The sequence below is a fragment of the Ornithorhynchus anatinus genome, chromosome 11 (assembly GCF_004115215.2).
Source record: "Ornithorhynchus anatinus isolate Pmale09 chromosome 11, mOrnAna1.pri.v4, whole genome shotgun sequence".
NCBI classification, from domain to species: domain Eukaryota; kingdom Metazoa; phylum Chordata; class Mammalia; order Monotremata; family Ornithorhynchidae; genus Ornithorhynchus; species Ornithorhynchus anatinus.
The window spans coordinates 3,260,594-3,282,962 of record NC_041738.1 but is presented as its reverse complement, the minus strand read 5'-3'; the positions used below and the strand labels follow the sequence as shown (position 1 = coordinate 3,282,962).

At 59.6% G+C, this 22,369-nt stretch overlaps 2 protein-coding genes across 2 annotated transcripts in view; one reads left to right on the top strand and one right to left on the bottom strand.

Moving 5' to 3' along the window:
• The window catches only part of TBXAS1 (thromboxane A synthase 1), a 30,034-nt gene extending 21,265 nt beyond the window's left edge, over positions 1–8,769 (top strand). Inside the window, exons 10-13 of the mRNA XM_007661368.3 lie at positions 4,435–4,529; positions 6,391–6,528; positions 7,888–8,050; positions 8,451–8,769. Of these exons, the coding sequence (XP_007659558.2) occupies positions 4,435–4,529; positions 6,391–6,528; positions 7,888–8,050; positions 8,451–8,564 (510 nt within the window). The 3' untranslated portion in view covers positions 8,565–8,769. The remainder of the gene's footprint in view (positions 1–4,434; positions 4,530–6,390; positions 6,529–7,887; positions 8,051–8,450) is intronic.
• Positions 8,770–10,427: 1,658 nt separating this feature from the next.
• LOC100089554 (protein mono-ADP-ribosyltransferase PARP12) overlaps positions 10,428–22,369 on the bottom strand; it is a 36,116-nt gene continuing 24,174 nt past the window's right edge. Inside the window, exons 15-25 of the mRNA XM_029075233.2 lie at positions 21,624–21,759; positions 20,472–20,787; positions 19,195–19,299; positions 17,887–18,010; positions 16,579–16,768; positions 15,977–16,097; positions 15,089–15,185; positions 14,245–14,320; positions 13,567–13,697; positions 12,484–12,635; positions 10,428–10,949 (exon numbers count right to left, since the gene is read on the bottom strand). Coding sequence (XP_028931066.1) covers positions 10,666–10,949; positions 12,484–12,635; positions 13,567–13,697; positions 14,245–14,320; positions 15,089–15,185; positions 15,977–16,097; positions 16,579–16,768; positions 17,887–18,010; positions 19,195–19,299; positions 20,472–20,787; positions 21,624–21,759 — 1,732 coding nt within the window. The 3' untranslated portion in view covers positions 10,428–10,665. The remainder of the gene's footprint in view (positions 10,950–12,483; positions 12,636–13,566; positions 13,698–14,244; positions 14,321–15,088; positions 15,186–15,976; positions 16,098–16,578; positions 16,769–17,886; positions 18,011–19,194; positions 19,300–20,471; positions 20,788–21,623; positions 21,760–22,369) is intronic.

The following is a 22,369-nucleotide window of genomic DNA, read 5'->3' as shown; positions in this document are numbered from 1 at the left end:
CTCCTCTGAGAGGTCTTCCCCGACTCCCGCCCTCCCCCTGCCGCCCTGGCCCTGCTGCACTTCCATCCACATCGGGTGGCACGTTCTATTATTTCGGCCCTTAGTTATTCACTTGCCACGTTTCCGTTCTCTTTTCCTCCTACCCGAAATGTGTTTGGTGTCTTTCTCCCCCTGGACCCCAGGTGGAGGGACGGGGGCTGGTTCGATAGGCCGGAGGAAGAAGGCTCCCGGGTGTGGGACGGCAGGGGACAGGTGGATGCGGGGCAGGGAGCGGCTCTGTAGTCCTGCTCTTCCGCACTTCCTTTTCCCATGCAAACCTTTCCCCGGGGCCCATGGGGCTCATCCAGCGGTGCTGGGGCACTTAAAAGAGCTGTCTGCTGCTTGCCCTCATGGACACCTAGCCAAGTGGTTAGGCACAGACAATCCAACGCCCCGACTCTCCCCTCTCCATCTCCGTCTCTCCCCCGGGGACCCAGCACGGACCATCCAACGGCCCTGATTCTCTCTTTTCCATCCCTGACTCTCCTCCGGTGACCCAGCGTGGGCCTTCCAACACCCCCGATTCTCCTCTCTCCACCCCTGACTCTCCCCTAGTGTCCCAGCGTGGATCATCCAACACTCCTGACTATCCCCCAGTGACCCAGTACAGACCACCCAACACCCCTTATTCCCCCTTCTCCACCCCTGCCTCTCGCCCAGTGACCCAGCACAGACTAACCCACCTCCCTGGCTCTCCCCGCTCCTGCCCTGACTCTCCCCCTGCTATGGAGCACGGATCCAGCCAAACTGCTCCGGGACCAGCTGATATTCCCAGCTGCACAGCTTCCCGTGGGAGCTGATTCCCTGTGCTCTTCACCTTCACGTATCATGGCCTCCTCATGGCACATCTTCCTGCAGCGTCCCGGCACGCGTCTCTCTAGTCCTTGAACCCCGTGATGGTTTCCCATCTCCCTCCGTGCCAAGCGTGAAGTACTCACCACTGGCGTCCGGGTCGTCCCGCAGCTCCCTCTGGACGTCTTGGCTCTCCTCACCTGCTGCTCTCCTCTTTGCTCTCTCCAAGATCACTTCTAACTATTCTCCGCTCTAACTGCACCCCGCTCTTGACCCTCCCACTTTGTCCACCCTCCCTCAACGTGTCTCCCCGGGGGCGGCCTGATGGAAAGCACTCGGGACCGGGAATTGGGAGACCCAGTTTCAAAACCCAGCTTCATCACAAGCCTATCGAGTGGCCTTGGGCAAGTCACTTAACCTCTTTGGGTTTCAGTTTCATCACTTTTAAAATGGGGATAAGATCTCTGCTCTCCCTACTTTTTTAGTTTATTTTATATTATAGTGGTATTTGTTTAATATTTACTAGGTACCAGGTACAGTACTAAATGCTGGGTGGATTCAATCTGATCAGGTTGGGCACAGTCCATGTCCCACATGGAGCTCGTAGTCTTAATCCCCATTTTACGGATGAGGTAACTGAGGTGCAGCGAAGATAAGTGACTTCCCCGAGGCCACCCGGCAGACAAGTGGGGGGAGCCAGAATTAGAACCCAGGCCCTTCTGATGTCTAGGCCCCACTGCTTCTATCAAAAGCCCCGTGTGGGACACGGATGGTGTCTGATTAGGCTGTTTCCACCCCAGTGCTTAACACAGTGCTTGACACATAGTATTTAACAAATACCCTCAAAAGAAGAAGAAGAAACCTTCCTGGGAGCTCCTGGCTAGCTCAGTGTGTCCCCCACAGCAGGAAAGACAGTTGAAAGGTAACTGAAGCCCCTCAAATGGGAAGATAAACTATGAGCAGAAGATGTCACTTTTTGTAAATGTCACGTGTAGACGGTTTATGGGGAAAGGGTGACAGAGTGTATAATTTAACATAAATTTACATAATCCCAGGCAGCTGTTAATTTCCGGTGATGTCAATCCACTCAATCAGCCAGGCGCGGTGGGCAGGGAGGGGGGTCCCTGTGGCTTCTGTCTTTTCTTCACCCAGACCCTCCAATCGCTACTGCTCCGGTCATTTGGCCGGGGCCGGTTTGTCGCGGCGAGGGGGAGTGGGGAGGGAGGAGCGGCTTCTTATCTCCATTTTCAGATGAAAATGAGGCCCAGGGAGGAGAAGCAAGTTGCCCAAGGTCACCCGGTCGGGCAGGGCCAGAAAACCCAGGACGTTCAACTCCCCGGGGCCGGGGTGAAGGAGATGGCTGCTGGGTTGGCAGGGGTTGTGTGCCATTTTCTCGACCAATAATAATCACCATCAAAATGATAATAATAATAATATTGGTATCTGTTAAGCGCTTACTATGTGCAGAGCAGTGTTGTCAGCGCTGGGGTAGATACAGGGTAATCAGGTCGTCCCACGTGAGGCTCACAGTTAATCCCCATTTTACAGACGAGGTAACTGAGTCACAGAAAAGTTAAGTGACTTGCCCACAGTCGTAATCTTACGGTGGGATTCGTTAAGTGCTTACTCTGTGCCAAGCACCGGGATAGATGTAATAGGAGCGGAGCAGACGCAGTCGCCGTCCCATAAAGGGCTCCCAGGCGAAGTAAGAGGGAGGGCTAGATTCTCAGTCCCACTTGTCAGATGAGGAAACTCAGGCACAGGGAAGGGAAATGACTTGCCCTAGATCACCGAGCAGGCGAGTCGCAGAACTGGGATTAGAACCCAGGTCTCCCGACTCCCAGCCCTGTGCTCTTTCCACTGGGCCCCACTTCTTTCACTGACCCCGTCCCCGGGTGGGGAGCGGGGTCTGGACGTTCAGTGAGCCGGGCGGAGGGGTGGGCCGCACCGGCCAGGAGGGTGGCGGGGGGGGTCTCCATTTCGGACCCGCTGTGTGTGACTGTGGTTGGGCAGCTCTGAGCCGGTTGAGGAGGGTGAACTGGGGCAGATACCCGGGGTGGGGGTGAGCTGCAGCGGACATCCAGGTGCGGGTGCCCAGAGCCGGGAAGGGGGGTGAGCTGCGCCATCCTTCAGAGGTGTTTACCAAATGCCTACTGTATGCAGGCTCTGTACTAAGCGCTGGAGACGGAACTTTCCCTCTGCCTTTTACTGAAGCAGCCTGGCCTAGTGGATCGAGCAGGGGCCTGGGAGTCAGAAGATCATGGGTTCTCATCCCGGCTCTGCCACCTGCCTGCTGTGTGGCCTTGGCCAAGTCACTTCACTTCTCCGTACCTCAGTTCCCTCATCTGTAAAATGGGGATTGAGACTGTGAGCCCCACGTGGGGCAGGGGCTGTGTCCAACCCGATCTGCTTGTACCCACCCCAGTGTTTAGTACAGTGCGTGGCACATAGTAAGTGCTTAAGAAATACCATTATTATTATTACTATTTCTCTACCTTTTCCTCCTTCAGTCTGCTTCCTCCCTCTCTTGGCCGGGCGCTAATCCCGGCTCGGCCGCTTGTCAGCTGGGTGACTTTGGGCAAGTCACTTAACTTCTCTGGGCCTCAGTGACCTCCTCTGTCAAATGGGGATTCAGACTGTGAGCCCCAAGTGGGACAACCTGATCACCTTAAATTGTGGTATTTGTTAAGGGCTCACTATGTGCAAAGCACTGTTCTAAGCGCTGGGGGATACAAGGTGATCAGTTTGTCCCTCGTGGGGCTCACAGTTTTAATCCTCATTTGACAGAGGAGGTCACTGAGGCACAGAGAAGTTAAGCGACTTGCCCGAGGTCACACAGCTGACAAGCGGCGGAGCCGGGATTAGAACCCGTGATCTCCGACTCCCAAGCCCGCGCTCTCTCCACCGAGCCACGCTGCTTCTCATATCCTTGTATCCTTGTATCCCCCAGGGCTTGGAACCGTGCTTTGCACACAGTAAGGGCTTAACAAATACCAACATTTATTTTATCTATTTTCCATGGCTGAAGTTTCAGCCTCCCCACATTGACCCCGTCCCCAGGAATCTCCCCCTGCCCCAGGGTCCCCCTCCTCCCTCCAGACACATCCTCCCCCCACCCCCCGGCCCCCGCATCCTCCCTCCAAGTCCCTCCCCTCCCTCTCAGGCTCTTTCCCCTGCCCCACTTTGAGCTGTGATAGTTAGGTCGTTCATTTTGCAGCTTCTTGCCCCGTAGTGCCTGGTCGAGTCCCATGTCGGGGCCTGTGTGAGCTCGTGCTGCCCTCTGCTGGCATCCGGGGGCCATGCCCGCTCTTCCCCAACGGGAAACTGAGGCAGGGGATGACCGGTGAAAGAGAACGGTTTGGGGGGGTTAGGGAGGGGAGGCGCAGAGCACAGCAGCCAGAGGAGTCGGGGAGAGGAAATCGCCCTGACAGCCGGGAATATGTTCTCTCTGGGCCCCCTGGCTCCTCCAGGGCTACGGGGCCACCAGCCGCTCTCCCAGGCAGTTTAAGGTGGGGAGGGGCGGGGTGGGCCGCACCCCAGAAGAGATGAGTTTGGAGTAACCCCCTCGTCTCTGTTCTTCCCCTCCTCCTTCCCCTTTCTCAGGGGGAGCCGCCCACATTCAGCAGCCTGCAGGAAGGCCTCCCCTACCTGGACATGGTCATTGCCGAGACCCTGCGCATGTACCCACCGGCCTTCAGGTGATTCCCTGACCTGCTGCTGTGCCTGCCCTGGCCTCCCCAGCCGTCTGACCCCTCGGCCTTCCCTGGCCTCCTCCCGATCCTCTGGGACGGCGGTCAAGGACGCGGTCCCATCTCGAGGCCGGACGTACCTTAACTTGGAAAAAAACCCTCGGTCTGCCCCTGCTCCTGTCCCCTCCGCAGCCGGACCCTCTCCCTAGGGTGTGGCCGGCTCCGCCGCTCTTCTCTCCCCCAAGAGCTCTGAAATTTCAGACCCCTGCCCTCCTGCCTCTCCAGACCTTTCCTCCTTTCCCCCGTTTCTCCTCGCTCCGGCTTCTTTCCCAGAACCTAACCTCTCGGCTAATCATTGCCTGGGAGGCATCTCTGAGCAAATCACGGTGCTCGGAAGGAGGCGACTCAAGGGACGCCGCTCTCTTGGCCGGTACGGGTGGCTCCATTATTCTCAGGGGAATGCCCGGCCTCGAGGTAGCCGGATCCCACCAGTCAGAGAAAGCCGGCTTCCTCCTCCTCCTGCTGCTTCTCCCGGTCCCCGCTCCAAGCACGGGTCATGTGATCCTGTAGCACAGCTCGTGAAGGGACAGTCAACATCGGGGCCAGAGCTCAAGGTCAAGCGGTCACTTTGCCCTTCGCGCTGTCGGTCCTCCCCCGTGACATTCACCCTCCACAACCAGTCCCGGGACTGGCCGTGCGGGGCTGGCTACGGGGTCTGCGGGGGCTGTGACATGAGCCTGGCCACCCCCCTCTTTACCAGCAAAAGTACCCGTTCACTGGGCCTCAGTGTCCTCATCTTTAAAATTAGAACAGCCCCTGCCTCCCAGAATAGGGGTCCTGTCATGATTTTTTCGTTTGAAGGGATTTAAGTGCTAATCTGTGCCAGGCACTCTACTGAGCTCCGGGGTAGATACAAGCTTTACGGGTTGGACACGGTCCCTGTCTCACTTGGGGCTCACAGCCTTAATCCCATTTTACAGAGGAGGTAGCTGAGGCCCAGAGAAGATAAGGGACTTGCCCAAGGTCGCCCAGCAGACAAACGGAGGAGCCAGGATTAGAACCGACGTCCTTCGGACTCCCAAGCCTGCGCTTTATCCACTGGGCCATGGAGCTAGGAGACAACTGATAAGAAAGGCTTTGGAGACAGCAAAGGCCCTGACGTAGTCAAGTGACCGAACTGATGCCAGGGAACTATGAGTGTTTGTGAACACGCACATGCACGTAGACGTGTACATTTCTGGACCACGGCGCTAGTGTTTTCCTCTTCAGGAAGTCCTCCAGGCTGACCTTAGTAATAACAATTAATTATCCTATTTGTTAAACACTCACTGCGTGTCAAGCACTGTTCTAAATGCTGGGGAAGATACCAGGATAATCAGGTCAGTGACAGTCCCTGTCCCACCGAGGCTCGTAGTCTAAATAATATATCTCAGGAAACCATGTCGCTCACTCTGTCCCAAGAATTAGGGTCAGGGGTCCCAGCTTAGCCCCACCTGTGTTCAACCCCGCACTCCCCCAACGGCAGGAGAGGCAGCGTAGTCCAGTGGAAGAAAACGCACAGGGCTGGGAATCGGGAGAGCCGAGTTCAAGTTCCGCTCCAGCCCCTGACCTGAGACCTCGAGCAAGTCCCTTAACTCCTCTGAGGCTGGTTCAGTCAGTGGTACCTGTTGGGTGCTTACTGTGGGCAGGGCGCTGGATTCAAGAGGGTACGAGAGGCACGATGACCAGATTCTGGAGGGCAAGTGGGGCCGGCCATCTGTTACCCTCTGCCGGGCCATCAGGGCTCGACCGGGCCCCGAAGGGGGCACTCGGTCAGTGCCCCCTCCAAGGGGACGGTCAGCACGAGGGTTTGTGATTTTCGCCGGTGCAGGTTCACCAGGGTAGCGGCCCAAGACTGCGAGGTGATGGGCCAGCGCATCCCGGCCGGAGCGGTCGTAGAAACAGCAGTCGGCCACCTGCACCGCGATCCCGCGTACTGGCCCGAGCCGGAGAAATTCCTCCCCGAGAGGTACGTGCCGCCGCGTCAAGCGTCTTAGTTCTCGTCGAGGGCCGGGGTCGGGACCCCAGCGTGGGGGCCGTGTCTCGGCCCCGCGGGCTGCGTTATCTGGAGCGGACGGAAACCTCGTCTAGCTGCATCGCACTCCGGACTCATCCCAGGTCTTTTGGGGCTAGGGCTGGGCCCTGGAGCCTGCTGATCCTTCGGGATTCCTTCTCCAACCTCTTTCGCCTCTGGGTATTGCAAGGAACTCCTTCCGGGGGGGGGGGGGGGGCCTCTAGAGCCCAAGGAAAATGGGAAAATTCAAGCTCCTTGTGGACAGGAATGTGTCCTTCCGTTGTTATACTGTACTCCCCCCAAGAGCTCACTCGAGGGCTTTGCACACTAAGCGCTCGATAAATGCGATCGAATCTTCCCCACTGGGAGGGCTCAGGCCGGGAACTCGAAGGAGCCAGCCGGAGATGGCTTTGTCATTCTCGTTATCATTCGGAACAACGGCTCCGGGCGCCGCAAACCTGTCAACAGAGTAAGGCATGACGCGATTGCGTGTAAGCTCTTTTCAGCCACGTACTCACTGACCCACAGGGGATCTCACCACCAGCTTCCTCCTCTTTGCGCACGAGGGACGGCTACTGAATCGATAAATGATAGCGAGGTATCACCCCTCACGGTGGTCGTGAAGGGCCGACGTTGCCCCCCCCGCTCTGTCCGGAGCGCAGGGAAAAGGCTACCGAGGGCCCCGAGGCGGTTTTAATAGCACTGAGATCGGATCCGGAGGAGCGCAACGTAGAGAGAGAACTCTTCCTCACAAACACCCGGAAATAGAGTTGGGATCCTACTCTGGCCCCGGGCCGGCTGGGGTGACTGGGTGACCGCGGTCTTCCTCTCGGGAAGTGGTCGAACTAGGGCCACCTGGGTTCCTTAAGACAGAGGTTGGGAGGGGAAAAAGACCCACGCTTGAGTTTGTGCAGCAGCAGGGACGGTTGGCACTGAACTCTCCCCATTCTGGCCCACTTCCCCCGTGGCCAGCGGCATGCGCTGGCAGAAGGCCAGAGGGGCGGATGGGGGACACTTGTTGCCCTCAAATAGGCTACCTCTGCGCCCTCAGAAGCAGCAGACGGGGCCGTGCCCTCGCCCCTTCTTGAAGCCACGGCCCTGCGGCTCCTCAGAGTGGCTTGACGAGGGCGGGGGGCTTTCTTGGAAGAGATAAAAGGATACGAACTCAGACGTGGTCTCCCCGGTCCTCAGACAGCGCACGAGGCCGAAGGAGCGGGCAGCAGAGGCGCGGCCCATGCCAACCCTGGGACCGGGCAGACTCCTGCCTCCCTCCCCGCTGTCCTCAACCCCCCCCGTCCTCCACTTGCCTTCCAGATTCGACCCAGAGACGGGGCAGCGGCCCCCACCCTGCGCGTACCTGCCCTTCGGCGCCGGGCCCCGGGCCTGCCTGGGAACCCAGCTGGGGCTGCTGCAGATCAAGTTGGCACTGCTCCGCACCCTGCGGGCGTTCAGAGTCGCCCGCTGCCCGGGCACCCAGGTGACACCCGCCCCTTCCACTTCGGCCAGCGGGGCACCACCGTGACCCAGAAAGCTGGGCTGCGGCTGCCGGGCCCCGCGCAACCCCCTCCCCGCAGCCCTTGCTGCTAGAGGTTGACCCTCGGCGGTCCGTCCCACCGACCCCAAGCCTTCCTCTCCCGGCCTTGGCCCCGGAAGCCGCCGGACTCCTGAGAAGTCAAACCCACCCAACCCCCCGGACAGCCCTGATCGGGCCTCCGCTCCACGAGCAAGGCCCCGGGAGCGCCGGCTTCCCCTCCCCCTTCCCTGGGGTCTCTGCGGCACTGTCGCCCCACCCGGACCCCCGCAGACCTCCCGCCTCGGCCGGGGAATGCTAAGAGCGCCCAGCTGCCCCCCTCTTACGGTTCCCCCTCTGCCCTCAGGTCCCGCTGCGGCTCACGTCCCAGGCCACTCTGGGGCCCCGAGATGGGGTCGTCGTCCAGCTCCTGCCTCGCCAGGGTCCCCCGCCTGCCCCAGGCCCCCGCCAGCCCAGCTGAACCACGGCACGCGGCCCCGGGATCGGACACCGCACAGCGGATAGGCCGGCTCGCCACTTCCGTCCCTTTTCCCCCTCACTCCGACCCGCAGCCCCTTCCAGATGGGGAGCTCCCGGGGCCCTCCCGGGCCCGGGCTGGACCACCCCAGCGCTGGGATCTGGACTCTGCTCATTCTCCAGGATTTAATAAAGGTGTATTCAGCTGCTCCTGGCTTCCCGTCTCCGTAAGCCAGCCCAGGAGTCCTGGGAAGCCAGCCCGCCGATCCCTCTCTGGACTCCTACTTCTAGGCCGGGGACGGAGCAGGTCACAGGAGGAAGGTGGGAGGGATCGGATGCCTCCCACACGTGAGCGCGCACAAAGCACATGCACGTGCATACCCCACGCAGCCCCTTACCCCGCAGTGCCCACAGGGAAACAGACACCCAGGGATAAAGGAACAAGCTTTTATTTTTCCTCCCCTGGCCCTTTCTGTCATCGGTCGTTTGCATTTGCTGAGCATCTCCTGTGTGCAGAGCACTGTACTAAGCACCGGGAAGAGTAAGGAGACAATCCCCGGCCACAGCGTCTGGGGACAGGGAGGGCGGAGGGGGAATGAGAAGCCGTGAGGAGGTGCAGGTCGGCCTGAGGTGGGAGAGCTGCTGCCGATACACGGGATCTCTCTCCCCGGCCTGGGACCACCCTCCCACACCGTGGCAGTGGGAGCCCAGGGGGCTTGACTCCCTTGGAAAGCGGCAAAGATGCCACCCGCTCCCGTGCCCCCTGCTGCCTACGTTCAAGGCCTGCTTCTCCCCCCGCCCGGCAATGCCCCCTGAAAAACCCATCGCGAGACAGTGGTTGCCCACAGGGAGCTCCCAATCCGCCAGAAGCAATAAAAGCAGAAAGTACGTCCGGTGCTCCGGGAAGTGGGGGGGAGGGAAGGTGCAGGATCCCGCCTCCTCTCACCCCCTCATCCCCCGCTGCAGTTTCGCAGCAGCAGGCGCAGCTGTCCACCTCACCCCCTTCCACCCCGCTTACCCGGGTCCCTCCCCGGGCTCACTGTGCCAAGCGCCGAGGCTGAGGGCGGGCGGGGACGGGGAAATGATCACGGCAGCCTCCGATGCCAACCAAACCGTCCATCGGCCTGCACGTGGTCGCTAACTCTGCCCCGAGCTGCAGGTGAACGGCAGCCCCTGCCCTCCTCAGCAGCTGCACTGGAACCGCCCCCGGGCCCCTCTGCCTGCCCTCCCTCGCCAGCGGGCGAGTCTCCCCTGGGATAAAACGCTGGGGGAGGGGAAAATATGGGCTCGGTGCCCCCCCCCCCCCGGACACCAGCCGCCGGGATGGGCTGCTCAAAAGATCAGGGCCGGGCATTCTGATGTTCTAATCTCGGCTCTGTCGCTGGCCCGCCACAAATCACTGATGGCCATTCTGTAGGTGGGCAGGGAACACATCCACCAACTCTGTTGTATCGTCGTCTCCCCGAGCGCTCAGGACGGTGCTCTGCACCCAGAAAGTGCTCAGTTACTACCAGGGACTGTCGAGTGAACTGCGGCACCGAACTGAGACACCTGCTCTCTCCCCCTCGGACCGTGAGCGCCACGTGCTTATCCGGTGCCTACCTCAACACTCAGCTGTGAGGGGAACAAAGGGAAAGCAGCGTGGCTCAGTGGAAAGAGCCTGGGCTTCGGAGTCGGGGGTCATGGGTTCGACTCCCGACTCTCTCACTTGTCAGCTGTGTGACTGTGGGCGAGTCACTTGACTTCTCAGTGCCTCAGTTACCTCAGCTGTAAAATGGGGATTAACTGTGAGTCTCACGTGGGACGACCCGATTACCCTGTATCTACCGCAGTGCTTAGAACAGTGCTCTGCGCATAGTAAGCGCTTAACAAATGCCAACGTTATTATTATTATTACCAACTCTTGCGGCATACATACTCTTCCAAGCGTTCGGGACGGTGCTGTGCGCACAGCGCTCGATAAAGGCCCCCGATCGATTTAACGAGCACCACAGATGACGGCGGGGATGGCTCCTCCCACACCGCCCTGCCTCGGCCCAAGGGTGGGGGGTGGCGGCCGGGTGGGCCCATCCCTCTGGGGGTCACAGGTCGGGCGCAGGGCGGGGTTAGGTGGAGGCCGGAGAGCGAGGGGAGCCCGAGTACTGGATCAGGTATTCCGGGTAGACCTGGTGCTTCTCGAAGACGACGAAGATGGACGGGCTGGCGGGTCTGTCCACGCAGCTGTGGAAGAAGCCACCGGAGGTCCCGGGCCGGGGTGGAGGGCGGAGGTAAGAAGCGCTCCCCTGGGTGAACTCGCCCACCAGAACGCGGGCCAGGAACATGATCTGGGAGTTCAGCTCCAGGCTGCTGTAATGGTGGGAGTAGGACGCGTCCCTGGCAAAGTAACTCCCTATAGCGGGGAGAGAACGGCTAGGTTGGGGGGCGGAGGGGAGGGTCCCCGCCACCCAGGGCCGAGCCCAGAATCCCTTTAGAGGGTAAGCTCGTCTGGGGGCGGGGAATGTGTCTGTTCACTGTTATATTGTACTCTCCCAAGTGCTTAGTAGAGTGCTCTGCACACAGTTAAGCGCTCAGAAGATACCATCGATCGATCGATTGACCGATTCCTTATATCCGCCCCTGGGTCCGGGGGATAATCCCCACCGACGTTATGGGATTCTGTTAAGCACTGAGCTAAGTGCTGGGGCAGATACAAGATAATCAGGTTGGGGAACGCTGGGAGAAACGTTTGGCTCCAAACACCTTTCGCCCATTCCCCCCATCCTCCCCTCCATCACCCCCCCGCCCGAGTTTTCCTCTCCATGACTTCCTCTCCTTCCTCCCCAGTGATCTCTGTCCTCCTTCCAACCTCCTCCCCATCACCCCCATCCTCAATCAATCCTTCAATCGTGTTTACTGAGTGCTTACTGTGTGCAGGGCACTGTGCTGAGTGCTGGGGAAATTACAACGCGACATTCCCCGCCCACGGTGAGCTTACAGTCTAGAGGGTCATTCGGAAATTAATAGAAATAATTAAATAAATAATGGATATGTCATGGCTGTGGGCCTGGGAGGGGGTGGGTGGTGAATAAAGGGAGCAAGTGAGGGCGACGCAGAAGGGAGCGGGAGAAGAGGAAAGGAGGGCTTAGTCAGGGAAGGCCTCTTGGAGGAGGTGGGCCTTCAATAAGGCTTTGAAAGAGGGGGGAGTAATCACTTGGTCAGATGTGAAGAGGGAGGGCGTTCGGGGCCAGAGGCAGGACATGGGCGAGGTGTGGGCGGGGAGATAGACGAGATCGAGGTACCAAGTGAGTAGGCTGGCATTAGAGGAGCGAAGTGTGTGGGCTGTGCTGCAGTAGAAGATCAGCAGGGTGAGGGGGGGCATGGTGACTGTAGTAAGCACTTAACCAGTACCATTAAAAATTATAAGAAATAAATCAATAAAAGGTGTCCAGTCCACCCCGCTTCTGAACCCACCCCTGACCCGCCAGGGGCACCAGGGCTGACGAAGCAGGGCTCCGGGAGCCCAACCTCCAGGAGTCCCCTCCCAGGCCCGGGAGAAGCAGCGTGGCTCACTGGAAAGAGCACGGGCTTTGGAGTCGGGGCTCATGAGTTCGAATCCCGGCTCTGCCACTTGTCCGCTGTGTGACTGCGGGCGAGTCACTGAACTTCTCTGTGCCTCAGTTCCCTCATCTGGAAAATGGGGATTAAGACTGTGAGCCCCACGTGGGACAACCTGATTCCCCTATGTCTACCCCAGCGCTTAGAACGGTGCTCGGCACATAGTAAGCGCTTAAGAAATACCAACATTATTATTATTATTACCCGGGCCACCCCCACTCCAGAATGGAGGCAGAGTCCCCGGAAGCCCAGAGAGGGTCTGGAGCTTCTCTGGGGTGGGTGGTGGCCCAGCGAGAGCGGGTGGCGGGCCGGCAGGGGCAGGGCGCTACCTCTGCCGTAGGCAGTGCCGTGCAGTCCACAGATCCTCCAGTCGAAGTTCTGTTCGCAGATGGCATCGACGTGCTTCTGGCTGGTCCCGTGAAACAGCTGCCGCTCATCCACCTCCTGCCCGCCGTTGCTCTTCCTCATCTGCTCCTTCTGCCTGCGTGCCCGAGGCAGAGACCTGCTGCCGCCTCCCCCCGTCCGGCCCCCTCCCCGACCCAGTGCCCAACCGCCCACCCCTCTCAACCGCACCACACCCATCCCCCTGGCACAGCCGAGGACACCAGTGCGGGGCAGCGCCAGCTTAAAATGCCCAGTGGGACCGGTGGTGCCGGGCAAGGGGCACTAGGGACTGCCCCCAGGCTGGGGGGCGGGAGAGGGAGCACGGAGGGACCCCTCACGCCTGACTGGAAATCTGCTCAAATCAGCACCTCCCACGCCACAACCCTTGAGACGGAATGGAGGTTCAAGAGCCGAGGGTGAGTTCCCTACCCCATGGTACTGGAATGTCGGCCCCTGTTTCCGGGTCAACGTGGCCACCAAATGGGTCTCACGGGCTACTGAGAGGGACCCGCTTTCCCTCACCGTCTTCTTATCCCCGTTTTACAGATGGGTAAACGGAGGCCCAGAGAGGGTGAGCGACTGGCTCAGGGCACCGCAACAAGCCAGTGACAGAGCTGTGATTGATTGAAATTTGGGTCCCCTGCCTCTTGGCCCCGTGCACTCTCCACCAGAAGGCCAACCACTGGCCCCACCTCATCCATGGGCAAGCCCAGAACCCAGGTCAGAGTTTCCCAGCCTTCCAGGAGCCAGGGGAACTCAGTGTCTTCTATCCCCATATCCGTGGCCCCAACTAGACTGTGATTTCTTTGTGGGCAGGCATCGTGTTCACCCAACTCTATCACACTGTACATTTCCGAGTGCCCGGTCCGGTGCTCTGCGTACCCTGAGCGCTCCGTAAATACCACTGGTTGATGGATTGACGGGTTATATCGCCTGACATCTACGGGGCCCCTGCCCAGGGAGAGGGGTAGTCAGAGCTAGGAGACACGACTGCAGCCACGCCGGCCCCGAGAGGCCCTCCCACCTACCACTGAAAGACCTGCCACAGGGCCACATTCTGGATTCTCTGGATGCTCCAGATATAGAGCTTGGGCACGGTACGCTGGAAGAGCCCCTGGACCTTCTGGTACTCCTCAGAGGACGCATCCAGGGGAATCAGCTGGAAGAGATGGAGGGGGAGGATCACCAAATACGAACAATGCCCCTCTATCGGCCTCATGGTCTTTGGATTCCAGGACTCCGGCTCCAGCACTAGGGAGATTCTCCCCCAGTGGCCCAGAATGGACCATCCAAAACTTCTGACTCTCTCTTCTCCAACCCAGTTGTTACCCCAGTGTCCCAGCACGGACCAACCCACACCCCTGACTGCCCCCCTCCATCCCTGACTCTCCCCCAGGGACCCGGCACGGGCCATCCAACACTCGACTCTCCCCTCCACTCCCGCCTCTGCCCCAGTGACCCGGCGTGGACCACCGGACCCCCCCCCCCCCCGACTCTTCCCTCCCCACCTCTGACTCTCCCCAGACTGTGCATCAGTAGATCTGCCCAAGTCCTCCAGGAGTCCGCCGATAGCAGAAAAGGCAGATCCCACGGCCGTGCCTGGAGCTCCAGCGCTGGGAGCGAGGAAGGGGTATGTGAGGGGGCGGGTGGGCTGCGGGGGTGGTGACGGAGAGGGACAACCCCACAAGGAAAGGGCGAGTTCCTACCTTGTAGCCTGGGTCGGGCAGGGCAGACCTGTCCCAGTGGGCTGGGATGTTCTGAGGACGCTGACCCCGAGGGTCGCTGGACGTTGGAAAGGGGAGAAAAACGGGGTGTCGGGGGACCACGTCCGCCTCCCGGAAACGGAAGCCACCTGTCCACCCAGCTCTCGTCCACATCCTTCACGGCTTCCCGGGGCGACGGCGCCGTCACCCGAACGGCTCTTCTCTTCGGGGGCGCTGCCGGGCCGGGGCCCGAGGGCCCGGCCGTTCGTCGGCTCCCACCGCCCACCGGGTCCCAGCTCCCACGGCCCTGGGGGCTCCTGCTGCCCCTCCTTGCCCGGGACCACTGAAAGCCCCGCGAGGACAAGGATGGTGTCTTCTATTTCAGTAGCAGGCTCCCAAGCACCCTGCACCGAGAAGCAGCATGGCATCGTGAATAGACTGACATTCGTACGAGTAGAGCAAATAGGGCCTGGGAGTCGGAAGGATCTGGGATCTGATCCCAGCTCCGCCACTTATCTGCTGTGTGACCTCGGGGCAGTCACTTCACTTCTCTGGGCCTCAGTTCCCTTATCTGTAAAATGGGGATTAAGGCCGGGAGCCCCATGTGGGACGGGGACTCTGTCCCACCCAAAGTGCCTGTATCCACCCGGGTGCCTGCCACCCAGTAAGTGCTAGACAAACACCACCGCCACCGCCACCGGATAGGCACCCGGCTCAACGTCCCGTAGACTGGATGCACCTAAATGGGGCAGGGCAGTGTGCCCCAAGATACCAGTTCCTAGGGGCCATCTGCCCCTTCCCCTTTCACCAGGTTTCATTTCTCTTTTTTAGGCGATGGGAGGCTCACCTCTTCTGCTTTTTCACCACGTCTCCTTCTGAGATGAATCTGGGCCTCCGACACACCTTCCGCTTGGTGCCGTAGTACAGGTTCTTCTGAACCATGGCTGTAAGGTGCTCACCGGGTGAACCCCGGCCCCCCGCAGCGGCCCCCCGGCCCGACGGGAGCCGCAGTGCCCTTCCCGTCTGACGTCCCGTGAGCCTACCTCGCCCGGCCTCCCTGCCAGGGGTGCTAACTCTGGGGGACCAGAGCGGTAGGGGGGAAGAGGGCGGAGTCGGGACCTTGGGGACGAGGCTATCTGGACCCCGTCCCACTCCTAGCAGGAATCCTGGAGGTCTGGGCTCCGGCCTCCCCATAGCCCATCCCCAGAGCTTGGTTCCTACCCCGGGGGAATCTTTGGGGCTAAGGCTCCCATCAGTACCTCTGCCAGCACCACTCACAGCCCTAGGACTTCCCTAAGCCCTCTTTTCTTTATCTTCAACTCCCTTCCGTGTCTTCCTGACTTGCTCCCTTGAGTCGTCCCCCGGCCCAGCCCCACAGCACTTACGTACAGAACTGTAATTTCTTTATTTCTCTTAATGGCTGTCTTCCCCTTTACGCTTAGGCTCCCTTTGGGCAGGAAATGTGAGTTATATAGTTATACTGTACTCTCCTAAGCGCTTAGTGTAGTGCCTGACACATAGTAAGCACTTTACGAATTCCATCACCACCACCAACATACAGGGTTCTCCACACGGTAGGCGCTCAATAAATACCACTGACTGATTGAGCCGGACTGTGGGCTGCAGGGCTGCAGACTCGTAGATCTCTAGGGCAGAGGGCCGCCAGATCCCTAGAACGGGGGTGCGCCGGATCCCCGGCTGCACGGAGGTACCTTTGAAGTCGAACTCGTAATACCTTTGAAGTCGAACTCGTACGTGTGATTCCCGGCTTTGAACTGCAGCGTGGGGGCCGTTCCGTCCAGGTAGGCCTTCTCTAGATCCTGGCTGGAGATGGAAGCGGTGGAGCGCTTCGGGCCCTGTGAGGGGGCGACCCCGGGGGGAGGGGCATCTCAGGACCCCGCCATGGCGGGAAGTGGAAGGGGGACCGAGGCGACATTGTGCCTGGGGCCATGCTGGGGCGGGGGCACGTTCCATCTTGAAGATGGGAAGGGACGGTCACTCTGCAGGCTGGGGAAGGGGCTTTGGCGGGGCCCAGGGAGGAAGCAGCCTGGCACCGGCAAAGGGGCAGGGCTGGTGTCAAACCAGCCTCCCTCCGCCGCATCCCCAGTCCACCCCGACCTCCAGCCTCCACAATTCCCGCCCTCCCCAGCCTCTCACGACCCCAGGCCACCCTGACCTCCAGCCTCCACCATTCTGACCTCCAACTCCGCCCCCCATGACCCCAGGATGCCCTGACCTCCAACCTCTCCCCCCCCCTCCCCCGCCACGATCCCAGGCCTCCACGACCTCCATCCTCCCCCCAGCTTCCCCCGCGCCGCGACCCCAGGCCGCCCTGACCTCCATGCCGTACTCTCGCCACTGGCCCAGCTCGTCCTCCCAGAACCAGAGCCAGTCGGTGGTGAGGATGAAGTGAGGCGGCTTGGTGAGCGATGAGGTCGTGGAGAGGCGCCGGGCCCGGGTGGAGTCCCAGCTCATGTCCTCAAAGTTCAGAGAGGCCACCCGGCCCACCGGCCCGCTGACCAGCAACCTGGGGAAGACAGGACGGTGGCGAGGGTGGGCACGGCCCGGCAGACAACCAAGGCCCTTCTGCCAGGAACTCCCACCCGGGTCCGTCACGGCCGGCTGACTGCTGCTCTCCCCTTCTTCGCAGTCCTGAAATCGCCTCTCCTCCTGGAGGTCTTTCCTGATTAATCGCTCGTCTCCCTATTTCTCCACCTATTGCCTCTTCCGGGTCATCTAAGCACTTGCTTCTCACCCCATCGCCCACCCAGGAGCCCTATCCACCTTTTATCTCTGTCGCTTCTCCTTACCAGTAATTAATTTTAGTCCCCGCCTCCCCTGCTAGATTGTAAGCGAGGGCAGTAATCCCAATTACCAACTCAACTGCGCTCTCCCAAGTGCTCAGCCCGGTGCCCTGCACATAATAAGCGCTCGTTAAGCATCACTGACGACGACGACGAGGGCGGGATCGCATCTGCTGACTCTACTGCAGTCTCCCAGGCGTTCAGTACGGTCCTCTGCACAAGGAAGACTGTAAGCTCCTGGAAAGCGGGGATCACGTCTCCTAACTCTACTGCCCTCTCCCAAGTGCTGAGTACGGTGCTCCGCGAAAGCAAACGTTCAATCGACGGAAGTGACTGACGGACGGGCTACATCTGAGGCGGGGCCTCGAGCCACGGAGCTTTGGGTCCGGCTGGCCGGTGTCGGCTTCGGCACGCCAGAATCGGTCAGTGGGCAGCATCCGGGCCAGAGGAGGACGGAGGAGGGGGGTGCCCCGCTCCCTCGAGGGTTACTGAAGCGCCCCCCTTCCTTCCCTCCTCTGACACTTACCCAAGCCAGCCGCTCGGCCTCTGGGAGGGGAAGAATCGATTTGGGAAAGTTTCAGGAAGAGGGGGGCTACCTGGAGGCTCTGAAGGGGGGAAATGCTGAGGTCTGGCAGGTTTAAAGAGAGGGAAGGAGGGAGAGAGGACGTCCCAAGCGGGAGCCACGTGGCAGAGGGTCCCACGGCCCGGAAGACTCCGGGCAGACCGGGCCGGCCCGGAGGATGTTCAATCTCCCCCCGGGAGGCCGCAACGGAGCAGCTCCCAAAGGCCCTGCTGCCACCCTGGGCCCCAAAGTGGAGGCGGGGAGGCCCCAAGTCCATACCTGTTCTTTCCAGGGTCACAGTAGGCTTTTTCGATGGCCTCCATAGTCTCAAAATCCTTCCACGTGGTTCCGTCCTGGAACTGCCAGCGATAGGGCAGGTGAAAATGAACCCGGAAACACTTGTCTAAAATTCAGATGCACGCAAAATGAAATATTATTACTACTGCAACTAATTTTAATAATAATAATGATAGTATTTATCAAGCACTTATTACGTGCTGAGCACTGCAGTTAGGCTAGGGAAGACAGAGATAACCAGTTTGGACCCAGTCCCTGTCCCACGTGGGGTTCACAGCCCAAAGGGAAGGGAGAATTGGTGGTATTTAATCCCCACTTTTCAGATGGGGGACTATGGGACTAATACAACAGACCGGCGGCAGAGCCGGGATAAAAACCCAGGTCTTCTGACTATGAGGCCCGTGCTCTTTGCACTAAAGCCAGTGTGCTGAGGCCAACCCCTTGAGATCTTAGCACAGTGAATAACCATAATAATAACGATGAGAGCCTGTTTCTCTTTAACAACCCCATGCGCCCTGAACTTGGGGTACAAAAGAGTCTCGGGCCAAGGTGTCCAGGAGGCCACCCCAGGAAGAGAAACCAAGTATTACCCAGTTGAGGTGAAGGAGGGTTGCCCGGCGGGAGCCAGGAGAGCTGGGCTCTAATCTCAGCCCCGCCACTGGCCTGCCGTGTCATCCTGAGCAAGTCACTTAACTTTTCCGTGCCTCGGTTTTTTCATTTGGAAAATGAGGATGAAATTCTAGTTCTCCCTCCCCCTCAGACTGTGAGTCCCTTTGGAGACAGGGAGCGCATCTGACCAGATCACCATGTATCTAGCCCAGGGCTTGGCACGGAGTAAGCGCTTAACAAATACCAGGGATGGAAGAGCTGGCTCCAGCCAAGGAGGACGTGAGGGGTCTCTCCGGCCAGACTGACTCAGGCCAGGGGAAATGCAAGGCTGGGCCCGCGGGTTCTAGGCCTATTTGTTTGTTTTACGGCACTTGGTGAAGCACCTACTCCGTGTCGACACCGTTCTAAGCACTGGGGTAGGTACTAGCTAGTTTGAACACAGTCCCCGTCCCGCATGGGGGCTCACGGCCCAAGTAGGAGGGAGAACAAGTAATGAACCCCCATTTTACAGATGAGGTAACTAAGCCACAGAGAAGTTAAGTGCCCAAGGTCACAGAGTAAGTGATGGGCAGAGCCAGGATTAGAATCCAGGTCCTCCGGGGGGACGGCGCCCCTGCCATCCCTGGAACGTTGGCTCGCCAGAGGCCGGGGGGGGGGAGGCGGGCTCGGGACAGGTCTCACCTTGGAAGCTGCAGCTTTTCCGAATGTGGTAGAGGCAGATCTGATCGGTTTCCTCCTGGCTGGTGGGCTTAGAGGGGCTGGTTTGGTCCGCGCTCCCTTTTGTCTCTGTCACCGGGGAAGCATAGACAGGATCGACATTTAGCACAGCGCTTGGTACCTATTAAGTTCTACATAAGTGCCATCACTATTAAGTCATCATACACTCCTCCTCCCAAAAACTTCCCAAGAAGGAAACTGAGGCCCAGAGAAGGCCAATGACTTAGCCCAGAGTAGGGGCCTGACAAACTCCAGAGAAACTGAGTCGGGAGATCCAGGTTCTACTCCTGGCTCGGCCACCTGCCTGCCGTGTGACCTCGGGGGAGTCATTTCACTTCCCTGAGCCTCGATTTCCTCATCGGTAAAATGAGGATAAAGACCTCGTTCCTCCCCCCTCTGACCGTGAGCTCCGTGTGCGGCAGAGGCAGCGCCTGAGCTGACTGTACTGTACCTGCCCCAGCACTCAGCACAGCGCTCGCCACATAGTAGAGCGCTCGCTGAATCTATGGTATATATCGAGCACTAGAAGCAGCGTGGCTTAGTGGATAAAGCACGGACCCGAGAGACAGAGGACCTGCTTCTAATCCCGCTTCCGCCGCACGTCTGCCGTTCGACCTTGGCTTGACTCACTTAACTTCTCCGGGCCTCAGTCCCTTCATCTATAAAATGGGGATTCAAAGCGTGAGCCCCACGTGGGACAGGGACCGCGTCCAACCTGATTAACTCGTTATCTACCCCCGCACGTAGGACAGCGCTCGGCCCACAAGAAGTGCTTGATAAGTACCATAATTACACTGTGTGCGGGACAAGCGCTTGGGAGAGTCCAATACGGACTACTCTCCCCGCCTTTAAGAAGCAGCGTGGCTCAGCGGAAAGAGCCCGGGCTTAGGAGTCAGAGGTCATGAGTTCGAATCCCAGCTCTGCCACTTGTCAGCTGTGTGACTGTGGGCAAGGCACTTAACTTCTCTGTGCCTCAGTGACCTCATCTGTCAAATGGGGGTTAACTGCGAGCTTCATGGGGGACAACCTGATGACCCTGCATCTACCCCAGCGATTAGAACAGTGCTCTGCACATAGTAAGCGCTTAACAAATACCAAAATTATTATTCAAGGCCTCCGTGAGCTCGCGGTGGGCGGGGACCGTCTCTCTCGCTGCATCGTACTCCCCCAGGCGCTTGGTACAGTGCTCCGCACACGCCAAGCGCTCGGAAAACAAGACTGAACTGAACGGACGAGCTTACGGTCTAGACGGACTCCAGATCCCATCGATCGGTCACTCGGCCGGTCCGGGCCGGAGCTGGGCGACTGGCCCCGGAGCTGGATGGCGTAGGCGTTTCGGTAGATGGCCGGGAGCGCGTCCGTGAGGTCGGCGCTCATCCCCCACTTCTCCAGCTTCTCCAGGTTCTCGGAGCTGAGCAGGTCGTGGGATCGCTTGCAGCCCTGGCCAAATCGGCAGGTGCCCCGTAGGTAGAACTGGCAGACGTGGAGTTTCCCGCAGGTCTTCTTAAAAGTGCAGGCGCCGTGGGGCCCGTCTCCTTTGTTATAATGCAGGCACACCTGGGGGGCCGAGAAAGGGGGAGGCGCGCCCCCGGGGAGGGGGTCGCGGTGGGCGGGGAGGGCGTCCGATTATGCTCCGCACACAGTAAGGGCTCAATAAATACGACTGAACCAATGAATAAATTTCCCGCTGTCTTCGGGGCTCCGTCCGGGGCTCGGCACCCAGTAGGTAATAATGATAAGGATGCTATCTGTTAAGCGCTTACTCTGTGCCAAGCACTGTTCTAAGCGCCGGGGTAATAATAATAATAATGTTGGTATTTGTTAAGTGCTTACTATGTGCCGAGCCCCGTTCTAAGCGCTGGGGTGGGCACAGGGGAATCAGGTGGTCCCACGTGGGGCTCCCAGTCTTAATCCCCATTTGACAGATGAGGGAACTGAGGCCCAGAGAAGTGAAGTGACTTGCCCCCAGTCACACAGCCGGCAAGTGGCAGAGCTGGGATTCGAACTCATGAGCCCTGACTCCAAAGCCCGTGCTCTTTCCACGGCGCCACGCTGCTTCTCTTCTGGATACGAGGTCATCGGGTTGTCCCGCGTGGGGCTCCCGGTCTCAACCCCCCTTTTCCACATGAGGGAACGGAGCCACAGAGAAGCGAAGTGACTTGCTCGAGGTCACACAGCAGACAAGCGGCAGGGCCGGGATCAGAACCCACGTCCTCTGACTCCCAAGTCCGGGCTCTTGCTCTCTTGGTGCTGGGCCTCGCCCCGTGCCCTCTCCCCAGCCCCCGCCTCCCCGCCCGGCACAGTGAAAAGTTACCCCCCAAGGGCCGCACCCCTCCGGGGAGAAGGGGGCAGGGAGGGCCCCTCCCGGACAAGGGGGCGAGGACCGTCCGCACCTCGGGCAGCAGCGAGGGGTCGTTCTGCAGCAGCAGCAGGCGCAGCTGGATGTCACTCAGGTTCTGGATCCTGTGGTGCAGCAGCACCGTCGCATTATGGGCCGACCGGAAGCTGTGGCCGAATTTACACGCTTTCCTGGAAGGGGCCCGACACGGGGGTGCAGTCAGAGCCGACGTCCACCATCCCCACCCCCCCGTCTCCTGGTACTCCAAGCTCCAGCCCGTTCGTTGGCCCTCGCTGGAGAGAACCTATCCCGCCGTCGACCCCCGGCCCACGTCCTCCCGCCGTCCCGGAACGCCCTCCCTCCTCACGTCCGCCAAACCCACTCTCTTCCCCTCTTCCAAGACCTACTGAGAGCTCACCTCCTCCGGGAGGCCTTCCCAGACTGAGCCCCCCTTCCCCTCTCCCCAGCACTGTGCTCATTTGTATATATTATTTCTTACCCTATTTATTCTGTCAAGGAGGTGTATAACTCCTCGATTCTATTTATCTTGAGGATCTTATTTTGTTTCGTTCTGTTTTGCTCTGCTGTCTCCCCCAGTTAGACCGTGAGCCCGCCATTGGGCAGGGATGGTCTCTATCTGTTGCCCAACTGTCCATTCCAAGCGCCTAGTACAGTGCTCCGCACAGAGTAGACGCTCAATGAGAAGCAGCGTGGCTCAGTGGAAAGAGCCCGGGCTTGGGAGGCCGAGGTCACGAGTCCGAATCCCGGCTCTGCCGCTTGTCAGCTGGGTGACTGCGGGCG